Source organism: Neofelis nebulosa, chromosome 13 (assembly GCF_028018385.1).
Source record: "Neofelis nebulosa isolate mNeoNeb1 chromosome 13, mNeoNeb1.pri, whole genome shotgun sequence".
Lineage (NCBI taxonomy): Eukaryota > Metazoa > Chordata > Mammalia > Carnivora > Felidae > Neofelis > Neofelis nebulosa.
In genome coordinates this window covers 83,403,325-83,424,658 of record NC_080794.1, presented here as the reverse complement: position 1 = coordinate 83,424,658, position 21,334 = coordinate 83,403,325, and the positions used below count along the sequence as shown (strand labels likewise).

General features: G+C 40.7%; 2 protein-coding genes across 2 annotated transcripts in view; one reads left to right on the top strand and one right to left on the bottom strand.

The window, feature by feature from the left end:
- Nucleotides 1-739: 739 nt before the first annotated feature.
- C13H10orf88 (chromosome 13 C10orf88 homolog) lies at nt 740-17,602 on the bottom strand. The gene is made up of 6 exons (XM_058698011.1): nt 17,439-17,602; nt 16,639-16,845; nt 15,548-15,620; nt 12,550-12,756; nt 7,511-7,965; nt 740-2,089 (listed from the first exon to the last, which is right to left on the bottom strand). The coding sequence occupies exons 1-6, from the start codon at nt 17,600-17,602 to the stop codon at nt 1,855-1,857; spliced, it is 1,341 nt and encodes a 446-aa protein (XP_058553994.1). The 3' UTR covers nt 740-1,854.
- The window catches only part of LOC131493497 (uncharacterized), a 16,248-nt gene continuing 12,514 nt past the window's right edge, over nt 17,601-21,334 (top strand). Inside the window, exon 1 of the mRNA XM_058698013.1 lies at nt 17,601-18,012. Coding sequence (XP_058553996.1) covers nt 17,601-18,012 — 412 coding nt within the window. The remainder of the gene's footprint in view (nt 18,013-21,334) is intronic.

Sequence of the window (21,334 nt, the reverse complement as noted above, 5' to 3'; positions counted from 1 at the left end):
TTAAACCGCAGCAGGCCTGTGAAGGTGCGTTTGCTCGTTCTGACTTCGCACATTTGGCTTTTACAGGTGGAGAAAACTTACAAGGAGAAAAAGACTTCACAGAGACTTTGTAAATACTATGTATGGTCTCCTGCTTCTGTTGAGCAAATTCTGGCAGTATTTTCTTAGGAAATAACAATAAAGCAATTATTACAGAAAAACATACTCATGTACAGCAATTTACAGATATAAGAAAATCAGTATCTGTGAATATCTAATATATATATATATAGTGTAGCTTAGGCCTTCATTAACATGGAAAAACTGAGAAATGGAAAATCAGGAATTAAAGCTCTTCTCAATTACTTCTAGTACCATAATCATGAATATTGTATTATTGGAATCATTTTATAAGACATACTTGGTGTTCTAGTTGTAACTCTATTGAGATTTCCCAGCCGAAGAACAGACCGAAACTATCAGAAGCTGCCTAATCGTTAACGAAAGGGTTTGGCTTTAAGTGACACACCCTTCTCCCAAGGGCAGGAAGAAATGCTGTTTGGGGCGCCTGGGTGGCTTAGTTGGTTAAGCCTCTGACTTCGGCTCAGGTCACGATCTCTCGGTTCATGAGTTCGAGCCCCACATCGGGCTCTGCTGACAGCTCAGAGCCTGGAGCCTGCTTCAGATTCTGTGTCTCCCTCTGTCTCTGTTCCTCTTCTGCTCTCTCTGTCTCTCAAAAATTAATAAACATTGAAAGAAATTTTTCTTCAAGAAATGCTGTTTAATGGCTACATATGTGGTGATTAAATTAGGAAAAGCTTGATAGAAGTGGTACATAGACCTCCTGTCACTGAGGTCAGAGTGAGTCGTACATGAACATTGTATTGGTTCTCACTATTTAAACAACTAAATTCACCAAAACGTTAAATGAGCATAAAACATCTTTTTCACGTAGAACGAATATTAGATGAAATGAAACTATTTCTGTTTACTCGAGACAGTTTCCAGAGTAGACGCATTTATTTTTTAGATGCAAATATACCACCCCTCAAGACATATGAAATCATTGTCATTTCTGAAAATTACGTCTGCCAGAGAGAACCTCGAGCTCCTTGATTCATAGGCCTTAATCCTTCTGTGAGAGCCTCGGTGCTTCACACTGGAAACATATCAGAGAAGGGCTCTGGAAAGAAGAACCACTATCAGCTCAGAAAAGAAGAGTTCCTTATGCTTTCTGGGTTTAGTGAGATCAAACTCGTTTTCCACCAAACACTAACCTAAAGTAATAATCTTAACAAAGGCCAGTTCTGATTTTTCTCTCCTATCCACCTAGAGCTCCAACATGACAGAATGCAAAATTAATGGCCCCATGTAAATTAATGTTGCAGAAACATCACATCTAATTTTTTATCTGAAATAAACAATATAAAATGTAATTATGTGATTGAAACTAAAGGTTGTGATTCCTAAGTACTCAGTTTTAGAAAAAGAAAAATATATCAAATACTGTATTTTTTTCACACCCTTAAAACATAAGGTTTTGGTATAAATTAAAACAGCACTTAAATCCAACACATATACAATACAGACTCATGAATTGCAATAGAAATCCTTAAAAAGCTTAAACACTTAAAAAAGTAAATAAAAGTAAACAATAAAAATACTGCTAATAATTGATAACCCTATCGTGTTGTTAAATCTCAGCGCACAGTACTGGATTCACAGTAACACGTGGAGCTAAAATGAACACTGAGGTCACCGTACGTAAGATGGTGATCGTCAAATGCCATTAAATACTTGCCTTGAACTTGTGGGGTTTTGGCTTTCTAATAAATACGTAATAAATATCTGTAGCGCACGGTCCGTGTCGAGCGCTTATCTTTCTCCGTTTGAAAGTCTTTCCCCAGAGTCCCACTGTCGGAGGGCCATCCCGGCGGGTGGGGGGCAGGGACTCTGCAGCACGTCCATTAACAAAGCCATCTTTGTATCTATGTGCTTCTGCAGTTTATGTATCCGCTGATCAATGTAGTCCACAAGCTTCTTTTCCATCAGTTCCATATTTTTAGTAAGGACCTTTTCCAAGTAGGAGCACACGGGCTGCTCTTCCGTGCTACAAATAAATTAAAACACACACACACACACACACACACACACACACACACACACACACACAATACAACAATGATTCCTGATGTCATCACAAAAGCAACCAAACTCTGCTAAAACAAGCAGCCAACACACATTGCCAAAATCTGCCTCCATAGCTGTGCTGTCTTCGTACAACATATTTCCAGGTTCCAAAAATACTCATGGAACAGGAAACCATGACCCTGAGTGCCCAAAGTATTCTGAATCTTTAATTCTTTAACCATCTAAGCATACAATTGAAATGAGAATATAAAAATGAAGAGAATTTCTACCCTCAAAGAACAAGTCTTTACAAAGGCTCTGATTTTAAGCTCCAAATCAGAACAGATACCGTCCGATTTTTTAAGCTCTTCACATGTCTTCTAAGAACTTCCCTAAACAACCCTACAATTTAAAGTTGTGCCTTTTGTCACCATCTAAGTACCAGAAAGTTCTTTTCTAACCTAATGCAAAAACATGCAGAAATGAAATGTACTGGACTGGGCAAACAGAAATAAAAATAGTAAAAAGCACTCCAGTTCCTCAAGTTCACAACCAACGAACACTTCAGAGTGTGGTCCACAAAACCCTGGGGTCGCCATGACTTTTTCAGCTTCCATGAAGTCGCAAGTATTTTTATCCTACTACTAAGATGTCATCTGAACTTTTCATCCTCAGATCCTCATGAAGGTACAGTGACATTTTCCAGAGGCCACATAAGGTATAATGTCACTGCTCTGATAATCAACGCAAGTTGTGGTTGTGTATTCTTCTGTTTCTTAGACTTTCCTAAGGTAGTAAGCTTAGGGTATAAATATTTTTTTCAGAGATTAACTCAGTTTGCTCTTGGTACCTCTATGGTCTTACTAGCTATTGACGATATATACTATAATGCAACATACAGGAGAATGCGACCAAAAAAACTAACATTGATTTTATAAATTTAAAATAGTACCATCGTTATGAAACCTTTTTAGAAAATATATTTTTCACAAAAATTGTTGTATTACCATAGAATGGGCTTATTATTTTTAAACAAATGAATTTTTTATATACTCTACATAAATAAAGGTTCTTTACAGCCCTCAATATTTCAAAGCGTAAAGACCAAAAAGTTTGAGAACACCACTCTAGAATATAGGAGGGGGTTTTTTAAACTGTGTTTTGTTTTGTTTTGTTTTTTTCCAAATAACTATAGATTTCACAGGAAGTTGTAAAGACACTGCCCTTCACTCACTGGTCCCAATGGTTACATCTCACCTAACAATGGCAGAATACAAAACCAGAAAACTCATGCTGGCACAGTGCACGTGAATGCCGTTCTATCACGTGTACACACATTGTTGTGAACACCAGCACAGTCAAGATGCACAACTATTCCTTAACTAATGATCACCGACCGTCAGGCTGCTCTCTATTGTCACCTCCACTCCCCTCAGCCCCTCCGTCGCCAACACCTGACAACCACCAACGTGGTCTCCACGTCTAAAATCTTATTTCGGAAATGCCGTACAGATGTAATCATACAGCGCGTGGCCTCTTGAGATTGTCTTGTCACTCAGCGTAATGTCCCCAGGAGCCACCTAAGCTGTTACGTGTGCCAGTGGTTTGTTCCTTTTTATTGACTAGCAGCCTGTGATATGGATATGTCACAGTTTAACTGTTCATCTATTTTAAGACATTTTGCTTGTTTCCAGTTTTTGGCTATTACCTAGAAATAAAGCTTCCATGAACTGTGCATAGGTTTTTGTGTGGACGTAAGTTTCCATTTCTCTAGGAATAATGCTCAGGAGTAGGATTGCTGGGTCATGTAGTAACTGTTGTTTCCTTTTCAAGAAACTGCTACAGTATTTTTTATAGTGGCTGCGCATTTTTACCCCCACTGGCAATGTAGAAGATCCAGTTTCTCCACATCCTCATCTGCATTTGGTATTGTTACCATTTACTGTGTTTATTTTAGCTTTGGAGTAACCGTGTAGCGGCATCTTGCTGTGGTTCTAATATTCATTTTCCTAGTAGCCACAAAGTCAATGATGATCATCTTTTCACCTGCTATTTGACATGTGTATCCTTTCTAGGGAAATGGCTCTATGTCTGTTGCCACCTTCTGATTGAAGTTTTTCTAATGTGAGTTTTGACAGCTATTTATTAAATGTAAGTCATCTGTTAAACTTGTAATTTGCAAACATTTTCTCCCAGTCTGTAATTTGTATTTTATCCACTTATCTGGGTCTTTTATGGGCAGAATTTTTAAATTTTGATGGGATTCAAGAGATCAAAGTTTCCATGACTGTGATCTTGGTGTCATCTAAGGAGTCTTTCCCTGGTCTTAGGTCCCCAAGCTTTTCTCTTATATATTAAGAAAGTTTTATACCTTTATGTTTTGCTTTTATGTCCACGGTAATTTTCATATAAGGCATTTAGGTCATGGTTCACTTTTTGCCCTTTGGATATCCCATTGCTCTTGCACCGCGTTAAAAAAAAACAAAAACAAACTACGCTTTTTCCACTGAATGGCTGTTGCACCTTTGTCAAAAATCAGTCAGCCATAATTGTTTAGGGGTACTTCTGTGTGCTCTATTCATTTTTTTATTTGAAAACAAGAGAGAGAGCGAGAGGGAGAGAGGGGCAGAAGGAATGAGGGAGATGGAGAGAGAGGAGATAGGGCGTTGGGGGAGAGGGAGGGAGGGAGGAGGGAGAGGGGGAAGGGGGGAGGGAGAGGGAGGGGGAGAGAGAGGGAGGGAGGGAGAGAGAGAGAGAGATTGAGAGAGAGAGAGAGAGAGAGAGAGAGAATGAATCCCAAGCAGGCTCCATGCTCAGTGCAGGGTCTGACACAGGGCTCAATCCCCCTCGAATGGTGAGTTCATGACCTGAGCCAATATTAAGAGTTGGACGGGCATTTAACCAAATGAGCCGCCCAGGTGCCCTGTATTTTCACATTTTAGAATACTCTTGTCTACATTTATAAAAAATGTTTTTGAATTTTGGAAGGAATGCCATTAAACCTACAGATCAATTTGGGGAAAACGGACATTGTTACTATTTTGAGTCTTCAAATTCATGAACATGTATGTCTCTCCATTTATTCTGGTCTTCTCTCTTTCATCACCTGTCTTATAATTTTCAGTCTATAGATCCTACACGTTTTGCTACATTTTTGTTTTTGCAATTATTTTTCATAGATTTATATATTTTACATGTATTTACATGTATTTTTATGTATCTCATTTTCTCTGGAGCATCTAATTTTGTCTCAGAGCACACTGGCTTCATAAAATGAGTTGAGAGGTCTTCCCTTCTCTTTTTTTGGGAAGTGTTTAAATTGGGTTCTGTAAAGCTTTGGTAGAATTCTCCAGTGAGACCACTTGGGCCTAAATATTTCTTTTATGTTAGTTTTCAAATTGTGAATTCAGAATTTTCAGTGGTTATAGGACTATTCTGTTTATTTCATCTTAGTTGAGTTTGGTAGTGTGTGTTTTTTTTGAGGAATTAATCCATTTCTTCCAAACTGTTAAAGTTATGAGCATTAAGTTACTTGCAATATTTTCTTTAAAAAGTTCATTTATTTTGAGAGAAAGAGTGTGCGCACGCATGTGTGAGGAGCAGAGAGGGAGAGCGAGAATCCCATTGTGGTGCTTGACCTCATGAACTGCGAGATTACAACCTGAGCCAAGATCAAGAGTCGGATGCTCAACTGAGTCACCCAGGTGCCCCATTCCCTTTTTAAAATGGACTTAGAATGTGTAGTGACATCTCCAGTTACATTCTTTATATGGGTGATTTATATCTTCTATCTTTGCCTGTATTGCTAGCCAGTCTTACTAAAATTTTGTCAATTTCATTGAATTTCTTCATGGATTTTCTTTACTGTTTCCCTGTTTTCAATCTCATTGATTTCCACTCCTTGTCATTCATCTTCTTTCTGTTTGCTTTAGGTTTATGTTGCTAGGCTTCTAAATTACAAATTCAACTTCTTGCATGGTTATGTAGGACCATTCTGATTATTTCATGTTTGTTGAGTTGTACTTTTGTGTTACTGAGACCTCTCCTCTCTTCTAATGTAAGCATTAGTGCTATCAATATTCTACTCAACACTTCTTTAGTAGCTGCATTCCACGGTTTGATCTACTGTATTTTCATTCATCTCCAAGTATTTTTAAAATTTCTAATGGGATTTCCTTTTTGAACCGTAGAATATTTAGAAATGTGTTGCTGAATTTCTAAGTGTTTGGACCATTTTGCTGCTGTTGTTGTCTTTGTTATTGATTTCTAGTTGGTTTCATTTATGGTCAGAGAATATACTTTGTGTGATTTCAATGGTTTTAAAATTGGTTAGGCTTACTTTATAACTCAAGAAATAATCTTTGTGATTCTTCCATTGGTACTTGAAAAAAATGTGTATTCTGATACTGTTGGTGGAGCCTTCTATATGTCAATTAGATCTTGTTGGCTGGTATGTAATTCTTTAGTTCCAAACTATTCCAACTGCCTCACCATCAGATGAAAACTCTAAATTAAGGGAGATAAAACTGTGGCAAAGTGGGTAAGCCAAAACTATGACCTGAGTCCTGAATGACAAACTACACTTATGTAAAGGATAGGGAACATACTAAATTCTTCTCTTTTTTTACTTTTTTTTTAATGTTTATTTTATTTTTGAGAGAGAGACAGAGCATTGGGGGAGGGGGGGAGGGACAGAGAGAGAGGGAGACAGAATCTGAAGCAGGCTGGGCTCTGAGCTATCAGCACAGAGCCCAATGCAGGGCTTCAACTCACGGACTGTGAGATCATGACCTGAGCCAAAGTCAGATGCTTATTAACCAACTGAGCCACCCAGGTGCCCCAGGAACATACTAAATCCTTAACCATTGCTTAATCAAACCTGTGCTGCTAAAATATGAGATTATAAGATCAGGGGATAAGAGCCGGTATACTACAAATAATTATTATCCAAATATATATAGTTTTGATTATTCCAAAATTAGCCCAGGTCAAACATGATCTACAAAGAAAATCTATTATAATGACATGCTTAACATACCGAGCTCAAGAACAGAAAAGGCATAAATAAATAAAAACACAATGTAAAGCTTATGAGTCTACAACTGCTTGGTACTCATGCAAACAACTTTCTACTCCAACCTCTCTGAGGTTATAATCCTTCCACAAAATCCCTGAGAAGTGCTCAAAACCTCCACTTTCAGGCACTTCTTTCAAAGCAACCAATTCTACTTTGTATAATAGTTATTCCTTGTAAGTGTGTTAATGGTAAAATGTGGAAGCTCCTAAAATTATCTTGGGAAACACATTTTTAGGCAGTGTGCACGGAAAAAGTCTGTTTCCTTTCAGGCCATTCACACACCTACCTAATCTAAACCACATTTGTCTCAAAATAAATACTTACGCAACACCAGCAATGTCTTCACCAGCCTTAGGGACGGTTTCCTGCCACTTGGTGTTACGTCCCACGCGGAGATGGCTAACTTGACTACATAAACTCTGGAGAAAAGGCAGCAAGTCAGAGTTAGGTATATTCGAGTTGTCACTTGCTTTCTTTGGTAGGAGAGAAGAAACTGCATTTTTGAGGTCATTCTCAAGAAGAACATGGCTCGGTGACACAGTTTTATACTCTTGGAGGCTCGTAGCCTTTCCGCCACCGGGTGGCTGCAGACTTTGATCGGTGTAAGCTTTCAAGTCTTCAGTCACGTTTCCAGAGGTCAAGCCGGTTCTGAAAGGAAAAGGCGTGGACGGGGACTTGTCTAAGGCCCCCGAAGTAGATGATGACTGCAGGTCAATCCCACGTCTGTAGCCAGGATTTCCCAAAACCGACTGAAGCTGCTCGCCAATGGGAATACGATTCTGAGCAAGGTAAACAAATACACGTCTCTGTTAACAGTCATGACAGCTAACTTTGGGGGTAATGACTGTGAGGCAGGCGACGTGCATTCTTTCATTTGACCCTCAAAACGTCCACACGAAGCAGGCTACGATGACTACCCCCATACTGGGTGGAGGAGACCCAGGCTAAAGGTCACTTGTCTACGGTAACACAACTAGTTAAGTGGCAGAACCGGGGCATGAACCTGGGCCACCTAACTCCACAGTCCAGACTTTTAATGATTTCTCTGTAGTTTTTCCCTAAAGGAAATATTAAATATTAGCATGCTTGGTAAAACTGCATTAACATTCACGTCTCCACTACAAAGGCCTCCTTAATTTATGGCGATAAAATATACTACTCAACTGAGTCACGATAATTGATAACTTTCTTAGAGTTAAATATTTCCCTACTTTCCACATATGGTAAACTACTCATTTTTACTTAGCCATGTCTTTTGCAATGAGTTTTTCATGGAGGCCACAGAGTCACTTAAAATTAAATGTACTACATACTTTTGTGACCTTTTCAATGAATAAAATGAGCTACCTTTGGCTGTGTTTCTTTTCAGAATTTCCAGGAGAATAAGAGTTCTGTTTTGTGGCCTTAATCAACTGCTCATGCAGTATTATTTCCTGAGAAGATTCTGGCTTACTTTGAAGGGAAGGCTATCATATCTCTGCTATGCTCTTCAATTTTTCCACAGGAGGAAAACATAACTAAGTGTTAAGACATAAGGCTCTATCCTAAAATCAAAACAATAGAACTGTATGATAGGTTCTTATCAGGATATATCACCCCATAGTTCCTGCTGTTTAAGAGTTTGTGAGAGAAGGACATCTGGGTGGGTCTGACTCCTGATTAAGTGTCTGACTCCTGATTTTGGCTAAGGTCATGATCTCACATTTTGTGGGTTCAAGCCCTGTGTCAGGCTCTACACTGAGTGCTGACAGTGCAGAGCCTGCTTGGGATTTTCTCTCTCCTCTCTCTCTGCCCCTCGCTCCCCTTGTCTCTCTCAAAAATAAACAAATAAACATTAAAAAAAAAAAAAAAAAGAAGGAGGGGCACCTGAATGGTTCAGTCGGTTGAGTCCAACTTTGACTCAGGTCATGATCTCACAGTTGATGGGTTCGAGCCCCGCATCGGGTTCTGTGCCAACAGCTCAGATGGAGCCTGGAGGCTGCTTTGGTTCTGTGTCTCCCTCTCTCTCTGCCCTCCGCGGCTTGTGCTCTGTTTCTGTCTCTCAAAAATAACCGTTAAAAAAAAATTTTTTTTTAAGTCCAATGTAAATGTATTCGCTACGCAAATTTTCATTTTCTGTTATTTCTTAATATTCGGATCATAAGAAAATCATTGCTTTTTAGTCAGTTTTTTCCCTCAGATCAGGGCTCTTTGGGTGATTTTTTTTCTCTGTATGAAGTATCAAGATATTCACGGGTAAGTCTATATGTCACTAGAGTAAATGAACAAACCTCAGGTGCCTGGTGGCTGTTCTACTTCTCTTTTTTTTTAATGTTTATTTATTTATTTCGAGAGAGAGAGAGAGGGCTCATGTGTGAGCAGGGGAGGGGCAGAGAGAGAGAAGGAGAGAGAGGGTGAGAGAGGGAGAGAGAATCCCAAGCAGGCTCCACACTCTAAGCGCAGAGCCCTACTTGGGGCTCAAACTCACGAACTGTGAGATCATGACCTGAGCCAAAATCCAAGAGCCAGATGCTTAACTGACTGAGCCACCCAAGCGCCCCTTCTTCTACTTCTTTTTATGTCAGTTTGTTCAATTCTTAGTTTTACTTGTCCTATCATATATTATTTTGAAGTCACATTAAGTCCTTTTGAAAGTGAACAGCTAAATACATATTAAATAATCTAAAGAACTCACTCTGCCAAAATAATTCCACTTTGAAGAATCTACCCTAAGGAGATATTGGAACAATTTACAAAAATAGACATTCAAATTCCTTCTATGTGTTGCTATCACACTACCAAAAAACAAAACAAAACAAAACAAAACAAAAACAAAAACTAAAAAGCTTAAAATATTCATGAATCAACGACTGGTTACATTGGTTACATACCACAGAATATCCATAAAAGCACAGAGATATTGCTTTATTGCTTAATAAGAGGCCCATGATATCCTGTTAAATGGAAAATTTTACTGAGCAACATGTACAGTATAAAAGCATTTACATAAAATTGTGCCCGTATACTTACACATGAATATATAAAGAGCTGTGTATATGTGTGGGTATATGTAATTTCATCCACATGCGTGTGTATACACACACACAGATTTCTGAAAAATAGTTTTCTCTCTCTGTATGTTGTAGGACTTATAAAAGTATGAATTTTCTATAACTTTTATATTATAAAAACCTCCAAGATGTATCACTTTTCATACTCAGAAAAAAATAAAATTATAAAGTCATTTTTATTTTAGAGGGGAAAAAGTCCCATAATATAAATCCTGAACAATTTAATGTTTTCTCTAAGAAAATGGGGCATAGCCTTTCATTCAGGTAACTTTAAACAACCGCTGTATGTTAGGTACTTTGATATAGAATTCCTACTTGGTTACTCTAAATTACTAGAGCAAAAAATAAATCAAAGCTAGTATATCTGAACTTCAAATACAAGAAAATAAGGAATAACTTTAACATTTACTGTGATAAAACAAAAGTCTGTATTGTCACATCAGACCTACATGACTCGTGAGTGTTAACCTTTAACAAAGCTTTCAAGGAAACAAGCAATCCCCAGGGCACGGGTGAAGCAGGGGGAGGTCTAGGATTCTGACACAGCACCCCACGTCCTTTCTTTCCCCTTCGGGACAGGCCCAGGCCCAGTCCAAATTGACATATGAAGGCTGTAAACAGTGTGTGGCTGACCACTTTCGTAGCAGGCATGAAACATCCCCATTTTATGCTCGGATAATCACACGGTTCATGTGGCATTTTCCAAGAAGCCATGCCTTAGATTCCAGAGATTTCTGGTTTGTTAACAATAATCAGTCCTAGACAATCAGGATCCACTCCACAAATACGGATTCTCCCACATTAGGATGTTGAAAAGGCGATTGAACGGGACCATCTTCCTTCCCCAGGGTGTCCCCCCAAACTTCTTCGCATGAAGCGGTGGGAGGAAAGCCAGTTACCACGCAGTGTCTATAGTATTAACCCGTGAGTGGTGACTGGGACAGTTTATGTAGAGTTTCTACATGCACAGAACACTCTAGAAGGCTACACACCAAACTGTTATCAGCAGTTACCTCTGGGGAACGGGATGATAGCTAGGAAAACACTTTGATGTTTTACTCAATAACCTTCTGCACGGATTCAAATTCATGGCAAAGAAAACGAGTACAACTTAAGGAATAAGACCTTAAGATTGAAAGACATGTACCTCTCTCCAAAATAAATGAACTAGTCATATTTAATCATTCATCTCTTTTATTTACAAAATCTTTTGCTTTTGAAAACTTTTTAACAATCTTCAGTGTTTCTCCACAGAATCTTTGCACTGAAAGAGTTATTCTCCAACCACAGTGTGCATAAAATTAACATAGCATACTTGTTTAAAATACCGATTCCTGGATCCCACTCTGGGAGACTTAGTAGGTGGAAAAGTGTGGCCAGGATATGCATTTTGTTTTTGTTTTTGTTTTTTTTTAAACATTTTATTTTATTTTTTTTTAATTTTTTTTTTTTTTTTTTAATGTTTATTTATTTTTGAGACAGAGAGAGACAGAGCATGAATGGGGGAGGGTCAGAGAGAGGGAGACACAGAATCTGAAACAGGCTTTAGGCTCTGAGCTGTCAGCACAGAGCCTGATGCGGGGCTCGAGCTCACGGACCGTGAGATCATGACCAGAGCCGAAGTCGAACGCTTAACCGACTGAGCCACCCAGGCGCCCCAGGATATGCATTTTGTAAACACTGGAAAGGATTATGATATAGGCGTTCTGTGGATCATACTTAAAAGACACACTATTCCTAAACCCTTTCAAATAGTAGTCTCAGGAGCTTGACAAGTTCTTCCATTATTCTCAATATTCCTTTACACAACTCTCCTCCAATTTCCTCTTTATCTCTATGCTTGAGAAAAACTTTCTAAATTGCTCAAAATAGTGCCTTATCTACCAACAAGGTGCTAAATGAATAAATTCATGAAAAACTGTGAGGGTCTGTAGTAAGGTATTTTGTAGGAGGGAAAGTCTACAAAAATGCTATTTTACAAACGCAAAGAAAAGATTTAAGTCAATACATGTCCTTATAAAAAGCCGTCACTCTGAAGTTAAACAAAAAATTTTTTTTTTACATTTACTTATTTTTGAGAGCAGAGACAGAACGTGAGCAGGGGAGGGGCAGAGAAAAAAGGAAACACAGATTCTGAAGTAGGCTCCAGGCTCTGAGCAAGCTGTCAGCACAAAGCCCGAAGCGGGGCTCGAACCCATGAACCGTGAGATCATGACTTGAGCTAAAGTCAGATGCTCAACCGACTTGAGCCACCCAGGTGCCCGGATCACTCAAATTTTTAAGAGTCCCTGGACAGAATCCATTTCTACCTACCTGCTGCTGAAATCTAACCATATCCATCAGTTGCTGAGCTCCAGGTGACAACTTTGACCCCATGGACTCCATGATAGTCTGGACCCTCCGGAGGTCTATCCTTGATCCTAGAGCAGGAGAGCTTGTTGCAGAACTGGATGAAACCCGCCTCATGTGTACCACAACTTTACTGACGAACACACACTGCTTTTCACCAAAGGAGAGCAACTGTTATAAAACAAAGAAGTTTCAGAAAATAATATTAAAAACAATCATCATTTAAAGTTACTCTTTACTTAAGAGTGAAGCATTCAAGAATCAAAAAATTAAATACATTTGCATTTTTACATTTTCTCTAGCATGGTCATAGAAAAAAATTCAAATTTGGGGCGCCTGGGTGGCACAGTCGGCTGAGCGTCCGACTTCAGCCAGGTCACGATCTCGCGGTCTGTGAGTTTGAGCCCCGCGTCGGGCTCTGGGCCGATGGCTCGGAGCCTGGAGCCTGCTTCCGATTCTGTGTCTCCCTCTCTCTCTGCCCCTCCCCCGTTCATGCTCTGTCTCTCTCTGTCCCAAAAATAAATAAAAAACGTTGAAAAAAAAAAAAAAAAGAAAAAAATTCAAATTTATTATGAGGCTCAGAAGTATTTAAATAAAAAAGCCCTTTCAAACTAACAGACTACACATAAAATAGCAAATGGGGATGGGAAACATAAAATAACATTTACTCAGTTTTTTAAGGGATTAAAAATAAACTGTACCAATCTGAGAACTTAACATACTGCAACTTGCAATGTAAATATAAATATTTAAAGCAAAATAAGGCTGTCTAGAGCCCATGCTACGTTGCTTCTGAAATACTAAATGTAAGTCAGTACTTTAGAAGTTAGAACTGTAAGGGAATGTCAAGATGATCTAATATATAGCTTGATAACTTACATATTTAAAAAATGAGTGCAGGGTGATTTTCTAACTTGTCAAAGGACACCCAGGTAGTAAAGGTCAGAACTTTGGACGTAGCTCTGCCAGCTTTTACCCCAGTAGTTTTCCCAATGCTTCATGCTGCCTCATTTTGTCCATGTTCCTGAACCAAAAGACATTTTATGTGTGATATGCACAACAAAGTAGCAAAGTGGAAAGGGACTAGGATTTAGAATCAGACAGAACTGGGTTCAATGACGACTCTACTTAGAGCCTGTGTCATCCTGGGAAAAGGCAAAAACCTGAAATCAGGAGTAAAATGAGGGAGGGTAATAACGATTTCACATAGTTGTCCTGAGAAGTACGTGTTAAAATTTCCAGTACTGACCACACTGATTAAGGGCTCAAAACTGTGCACCAGTAGCTATTATTTTTATTTTAATTTGCATATGTTATTGCCCTGGAAGAAGTCCTCATAAGATCCCCCTAAATGAAACAGGTCCTTGCACTCCCTCCTACTTTCACAGAACAGTCACAAAACATTCTCCTTCAGAGACACACAAGCCCACGTATCACACAAAGACACAGGTGAACACAAATCCACGATCAAAAAACTCAGTGCAACACGAAAGATCGGACTGTCATCAACAACTAAATAAACATCTCATCAAATTTATACATCTACATTCCAACCTCCATGTGATCTCTTTCATGCTTTTTGATTCCCAAGTCTTCCTCACTATTGAATGTAGGACATATTTTGCACACTTTTGGACACGTCTTGGCCACTATACTATTAGCAATATGAGGGTTTTGCTCCAATTTATTTTATTTCCGTTAATTCCTAAATGCTTAGTATAGGATCTGGGATCAAATGGCACTCTAATTGTTGAATGAATGAATCGCTTTATTTAAAAGACTTTAGAAGTTACTAGCGTTTGCTCCTAAAACAACATCTTGGAATATTAACAACTTGGAAGGTCAGTTCTGTGACCTTCTCTAAGTAATAATAAGCACAGAGATAAAATACTTTAGAGGTTTTTTTTTTTTTTAATGTTTATTATTTTTGAGAGAGAGACAGAGACAGAGAGCAAGCAGGGGAGGGACAGAGAGAGGGAGACACATTATCGGAAGCAGGCTCCAGGCTCTGAGCTGCCAGCACAGAGCCCGACACAGGGCTCAAACTCACTGAGAGTCATGACCTGAGTGGAAATCGAATGCTTAACTCACTGAGCCACCCACACACCCCAAGATAAAATATTTTAAAAATAAAAATAACTCAACGATTTACTGTCTTTAGTCTCCTTGTATAACCTACAAAGTAGGTCCAAACAGGTGAGGAAACTTGACCAAGGCTGTTTTGTTAGCAACGAAGCTCATTTAATAGTCAGGGCTTCTGATTTCCAGCTAAGTACTCTTTCCCTAGACTCTAATGACCTCATTAAAGTTCACTGTAACAACATTTTTCCTGCTAAAGACACCAGTCCAAATTTCTTGAACTCTGTACTGCCTTTGTCTGGAACTTCTCTGTGTTCTCTTTGGATGTTTTGGGACAAAAACTGTCACTTTCTTTGCACCTAAGTTCTACATAAAAATAAAAAATGTACTTAAAACTCAGTTTTCCAAGGCTTAAAGCTAAAAGTACGATACCATTATATTAATAATAGCACATGACATAGCATTGCCATAGCTAGTAAATGTTTATTTATTTTAAAAGAAGAATGTTGATAATTTTAAAGTTCATTTATTTATTTTGAGAGAAAGAGAGTGCAAGCAGGGGAAGGGCAGGGCGGGGGTGGGGCAGAGAGAGTTCCAAGCAAGCTCTGTATCGTTCAGTGCAGAGCTTGATGTGGAGTTCAACTCATGACCCGTGAGATCACGACCTAAGCTGAAGTCAGAAGCTTAACCAACTGAGCCACTAAGGTGCCCTGAATTTTGGTAATTTCTTAGAGAAGAATTTCTTCTTCCATGTTTAGTATTTCTCAACTAAAACCAGGGACCACATTGGACTTACCACATTAGTGAGCTATCAGAAAATAAGTTTATGTAGTACAAAAACAACTGTAGTTTTCAAATTAGTTATAATTTAGTGACTACTTACCTTTATTTTACAAGCATGTGTGGAGAACTCCAATTTTAGATATTTTTTGTACAAAATAATCTTTTCACCTTCACTAAAAATAAAAAAGAAATGAATTTTAAAAATTTTCACTCATTACCACTTTTAACAGTTACGTTTAAAAATGAAGGTTTCCAGGACAATACATAAATCCTGAAATTCAGTTTTCCTGGTAAGACATAAAGAACTGTAGGTTAATACTGAGTTGCACTGGATGAAAAGACTACATCTGTCACTTACTACCTATATAAGATAATTAAAAAAGATAACAAATGTATAATCATGTAGCACAGAGCATATTTTAAAGCTCAATAAACATATCCATTATTTCCAACATTATGTGGTATAATAAAACCGTTCATAGCTTGAATTTTATTAAAGAAAGATTAGGACAGAATCTTTTTAAGAATTCGGAAAAAAAATCAAAAGTATAATAACACATTCAATATACTTGTATGGCACAGTCTTGGGGTTTGTGCACTATTTGTAATGGGCTTCCAAATGTGTTCAAAGTTCCAGCCTAATTAATTTTTGGAAAACAGACCATTCTGAGTTAAGGAGACAAGAAACATTTATCACAACTTCAATTCTAATCAAAGTCCTCCACTAACCAGCTATGATGTTCTACCAACTTATCTGCCTTCTGTTAGCTCCCAATTTACACATTTATAAAAACTCCTGAGGGGCCCCTGGGTGGCTCACTTGGTTGAGCACCAGGCTCTTGGTTCTGTCTCAGGTCATGATCCCAGGGTCATGCGATTGAGCCCTGAATGGGGCTCTACCCTGAGTGTGGAGTCTGCTTAAGATTCTGACTCTCTCTCCTCTTCTGCCCCTCTCCCCCACTCACACTCATTCGCTCTCTCCAAAATTAAAAAACAAAACAAAACAAAAAAAACTGGGCTCATGTACACGCCAAGATTCCTAGCGCCTAAACTTCTATTCCTGCTGGTATGTTTTTATCTTCTCTCCCTCAGTGCTGGCCTCAATGTCAGAGAATCAGTAAATACCACAAACGCTGGGGAAAAACAACACTGCTTGGGGGGGGAACACTTCTGCATGAACAAGTTACAAACCTGTTATCCAGATCACTACAAACATTCTTGCCCCTACTGGTTCCACAGTACTCCTCTCCTAAGTATACTTCCATATTTCTTGCGGAACTTAAAATGCCAATAGAAACGATTTCTTCACCTCCGTTAGGGTCACATCTCAGGTAAAGGAAGCAGGGGTTTTCATCTTGGTCACTGTTGAGGCTTCTTTTCAAAATCACCAGATCTTGGCTGAAAAGAATTGTTCAAACTATCACACAGTGCACCTGTCTGAACGCTGCTCGCGACCCTCCTATTGGGCCACCAGGACTTCTAACTCACTCCCATTTACCACGGCGGTCCCCGCACCCTCCCAAGCACCCAACAAACGCTCAAGACAGAGTCACAAGGAGATGGGCACGCCACCCACCGGGGTTTTCCCCTCTACTTTCTCCTCGGCTGTGGATTCAAGCCTCTGCAGTCATTCTCCTTCAACATAAAAAGTTCCCGGGGCACCTACTGTGCGCACAAGAGTGGGAAGCAGAATGCAATAAAAGGCAAACGCGGCTCTTTCTCATAATGAAGCTGATGGGGATTCTCGACAGTTCGTTTTTCTAACGCCCCCTCGGGTCGACAACAGAGAGGCCTCCGTCGGTTCGCCTGGGGGAGGGAGGCGGACCCCGGGGGCGACCCGGCGGAGATGCGGGGCCCCCGCAGTCGGGTCCTTCCCGCACCCCGGGCCCCCCACCCTCTCTCCGCTCGGCCCCGCCTCCCCTCCCGGCTCCCCCAGGAGCGCGACCATCCATCCCGGCGCCGCGGCCCGGGTCCCCGCCGGCCCTGCTCACCCCGGGTCAGGCGGCGCCAGCAGCTGCTCCCAGTCCAAGTCCGGGGCGCCGACACCAGCCCGGGTGAGATGGAGACTCCGGGCCAGGGCTCCGCAGGCAGCATCCCAGGAAGAGGCCAGCATCGGGCGGCGAGTCACTCCCGCCTCCTCGGCCCGGGTGTCCATGCTGCAGCCGCCAGCCGAGGCCAAGCGCGGAACCTCTCTTCCACCGCTTGCGTTTCCGCCGGAGCAGACGGAGGTGAAAAAGCACAGCGCCTTCCGGCTCGGCAGGCTCCAATTCCAAGACCAGCCTCTCCTTGTCCAGTGGGGAAAGAACCAGGTCCCGGAGACGCGCATGCGCGCGCCAGCCAGCTTCAGCAACGCGGTTCCAAACCTGCCGGGGAAGAGCTCAAGGACGGAGCATGCGCTCCGACGGCCCCTCGGCCTACGAAAGGAGCTGTGCGCAGGCGCGGGGCGAGACTGGCGGGAACGCAGGGGGATCTTTCGACGTTGGTCCGAGGAAGTAGCAGGCGGTGTGGACGACGGTTGTCTGGCCGCCCGGGAGGGTTGGTCCTTCGAGGAGAGTCCATCGTCAGGTAGGCGACCTGGAGGCCCTGCTGCCGAGCCTCGCTGTGCCTGCGGTGGACGCCGTGGCCTTCCCGCCGACCGCAGACCCTGGGCGGTGGGTCGGGCCGTGCAGTTGGGGTTTCTTTGACCGCCCCCCCCCCCGCGGTTCCCCAGCACGTCGTCCCCGCGGGCGGCGGGTGCGTGGATGCCGGCAGCTTGGCTTTAGCAGGCGGAGGGTTGCACGGTGTCACCGGGCTGCAGTGCAGCCGGGGCGCCGGCCGGACGTCGCCCTGTCGGTGAGCCGCTGGCGCCAGGGCGGGACGGCGGCGGGGTGACCTGGCGCCTTCCAGCCTCGGCGCTGGAGGGGAGGTGTGGAAAGCGGCCAGAGGGGCGGCGGTGGCTGTGAGCAGAAACCTGTCCCGAGCAGAAGTGGGACCCCCAGTGCTGGTGGAGTGACATGTGAGCTGGGACTTGAAGGACCTTTAAGCTTTGATTCCGGGAAAAAGGAGCTGATGGAACTTTCTAGTTGCCCCATGGGATAGGAAGGTAACTGGGGCCTCTCTGCTCCGTCGTGTCAACCTTACCTTGTAAAAGAACTGGAGAATTAGATTCAAATAAAATTGGAATGTCAGCATTCTTCGTAGTTGGGCTGTCAGCCATGTATTTATGGTGGCATTCAGTCCGGAAAGTAGAAATCTTATTCTGCGCCATATTAATTTTGTTTTAGGACTCCATGTTCTGAGTTTTTTGTTTCAGTGCAAAATAATTTTTTGTTTTTCTTGAGTTCTTGAGTTATGTTAGAATATGTGCCCAGTGAGAATACGGATTTCCCTCATGCGCGCAAGTGGAGTGTTCTTGTAAAAACAAAACAAAACAAAACAAAAAAACCTTTGCCTTCACAGAAATGGCCGGAAGGGAAGAGCATCCCCAGGTTTCCAAAAGTTCTAGTTTTTCCACTTTTCTTTCGCAAAGGCCTCCATTAGTGCCTGTTTTTGATGACCGAAAGAAATGTGAAGAGGTTATTTGCTGTTAGGAAAATAAGACCTTGCTGTGTTAATGTAGGGCTTTCATAAAAGCTAGGTGGTGTCGTGGGAATTTTGGGAAAGCAGAACATACTTGTACAATACCCTTTTCATTCTTTTTATCTGTGGAGTGGTGTTAGAAAAATTGGAGTGTAATTTTTTGTGAGTAATCTGTTATCCAGAGTGTATATTAGAAGGATTTACCAAGATTGAAAGAGAAACCCCACCGAGGGATCTGATATGTACAGCAATCAGAAAGTTAAAAGTTCTTAATTGTAAGTGTCCTAGTTTTCATGTTTATAAAGATGAATCTAGACTGATTCTAAGGTGTCTAAACAGTTTTGTGTGTGTGTGTTTTCTCCCCCCTCCCATGTCCGCCTTCCTATGGTCATAAGTTAACATTGATCCATGGTAGCCTATTTGGACAGTCCCCAAAGGAAAATACTCTTTTTCAGAGTTCAAGTTAATGAATAAGATCAATGTTACCAACTGGGTGTTGACTTACATAAAACTGAAAGCTGTAGGTCAGAAAACTATAGAGTTCTGTGGTCCTTCCCTTTCTTTCATTCCCATATATCCAAGAAACCACAAAGTCTTGATTTCTTTTTCTTTCTTTCTTTCTTTCTTTCTTTCTTTCTTTCTTTCTTTCTTTCTTTCTTTCTTTCCTTCCTTCCTTCCTTCCTTCCTTCCTTCCTTCCTTCCTTCCTTCCTTCCTTCCTTCTTTTTTCTTTCATTCTTTCTTTCACTCTTGCTTGCTTGCTTGCTTTTTTAAAAGAAAAACCTTCCTGCCTTTTTCCACCTCTGCCTCTTCTGTTCTCAAGCACTTCCATTTGAATAATCCCCAGAGTTTGTTCACTGGTCATTAGCTTTCATTTTCATCTTCTCCATTTCATTCTTTGCACTGTCCTCTGATTGTCCTGCTCCTGAGTCACCATCGTCTTTGTTCATTAGCTTAGCATATAAAGCCTTTCATACTCTTGTCTCCTGCCTGCATTCTGGTCTCTTCTACCTTTGCACATGCTTTTCTCTCTACCTACAATGGTTTTTTTTGTTTTTTTTGTTTTTTTTGGGATAGCAGGGAAAAATCCTCTCTACTGTTGAAAACCAAGTATAGACCTCCACTGCACTACAAAATTAATTACTAATTTTTCTGTACTACACTTAGAAGTTTTAGGTACTATAACTCCCTTGTGGTTTGGGACTTTATGAAATAATTCTCATATTTGTGTTCCTTACCATCTGAATGATTATTGAGATTAGAGATTATTTTATACTTGGTTGGACATATTCAGAATATGTTTTTGCATGGAACTGATAAGGGTAGCAGTATGAGTTCAGAACTTTATTACAATGTAAGAGGAGCAGAAAAAGGAGAAATGAGTAAATTCAATCTTATGCTTTTTTTTTTTTCAAAGCTAGAATGGTGGTTGCTGAGATTACTTTGGTTTTAATGTGCTACATTACTCTTGTCATGAATTGGAGATTTTTTTTGTTTTTGTTTTTTTCCCCCCACTTCAGATAAAGAATAAAACATATTTTTAAAAACTTCCCACCAATATCACAATGTAAGTTTTTGGCTTAGCTATTTTATTTTATTTTATTTTATTTTATTTATTTTAATATGGAATTTATTGTCAAATTGGTTTCCATACAACACCCAGGGCTCATCCCAACAGGTGCCCTCCTCAGTGCCCATCACCCACCCACCCCTCCCTCCCACCCCCATCAACCCTCAGTTTATTCTCAGTTTTTAAGAGTCTCTTATGGTTTGGCTCTCTCCCTCTCTGACTTTTTTTTTTCCCTTTCCCTTTCCCCTTGGTCTTCTGTTAAGTTTCTCAGGATCCACATGAGTGAAAACATATGGATCTGTCTTTCTGTGTATGACTTATTTCACTTAGCATAATACTCTCCAGTTCCATCCACGTTGCTACAAAAGGCCATATTTAATTCTTTCTCATTGCCAAGTAGTATTCCGTTGTGTATATAAACCACAATTTCTTTATCCATTCATCAGTTGATGGACATTTAAGCTCTTTCCATAATTTGGCTATTGTTGAAAGTGCTGCATAAACATTGGGGTAAAAGTGCCCCTATGCATCAGCACTCCTGTATCCCTTGGGTAAATTCCTAGCAGTGCTATTGCTGGGTCATAGGGTAGATCTATTTTTAATTTCTTGAGGAACCTCCACACTGTTTTCCAGAGTGGCTGCACCAGTTTGCATTCCCACCAACAGTGCAAGAGGGTTCCCGTTCTCCACATCCTCTCCAGCATCTATAGTCTCCTGATTTGTTCATTTTGGCCACTCTGACTGGTGTGACGTGATATCTC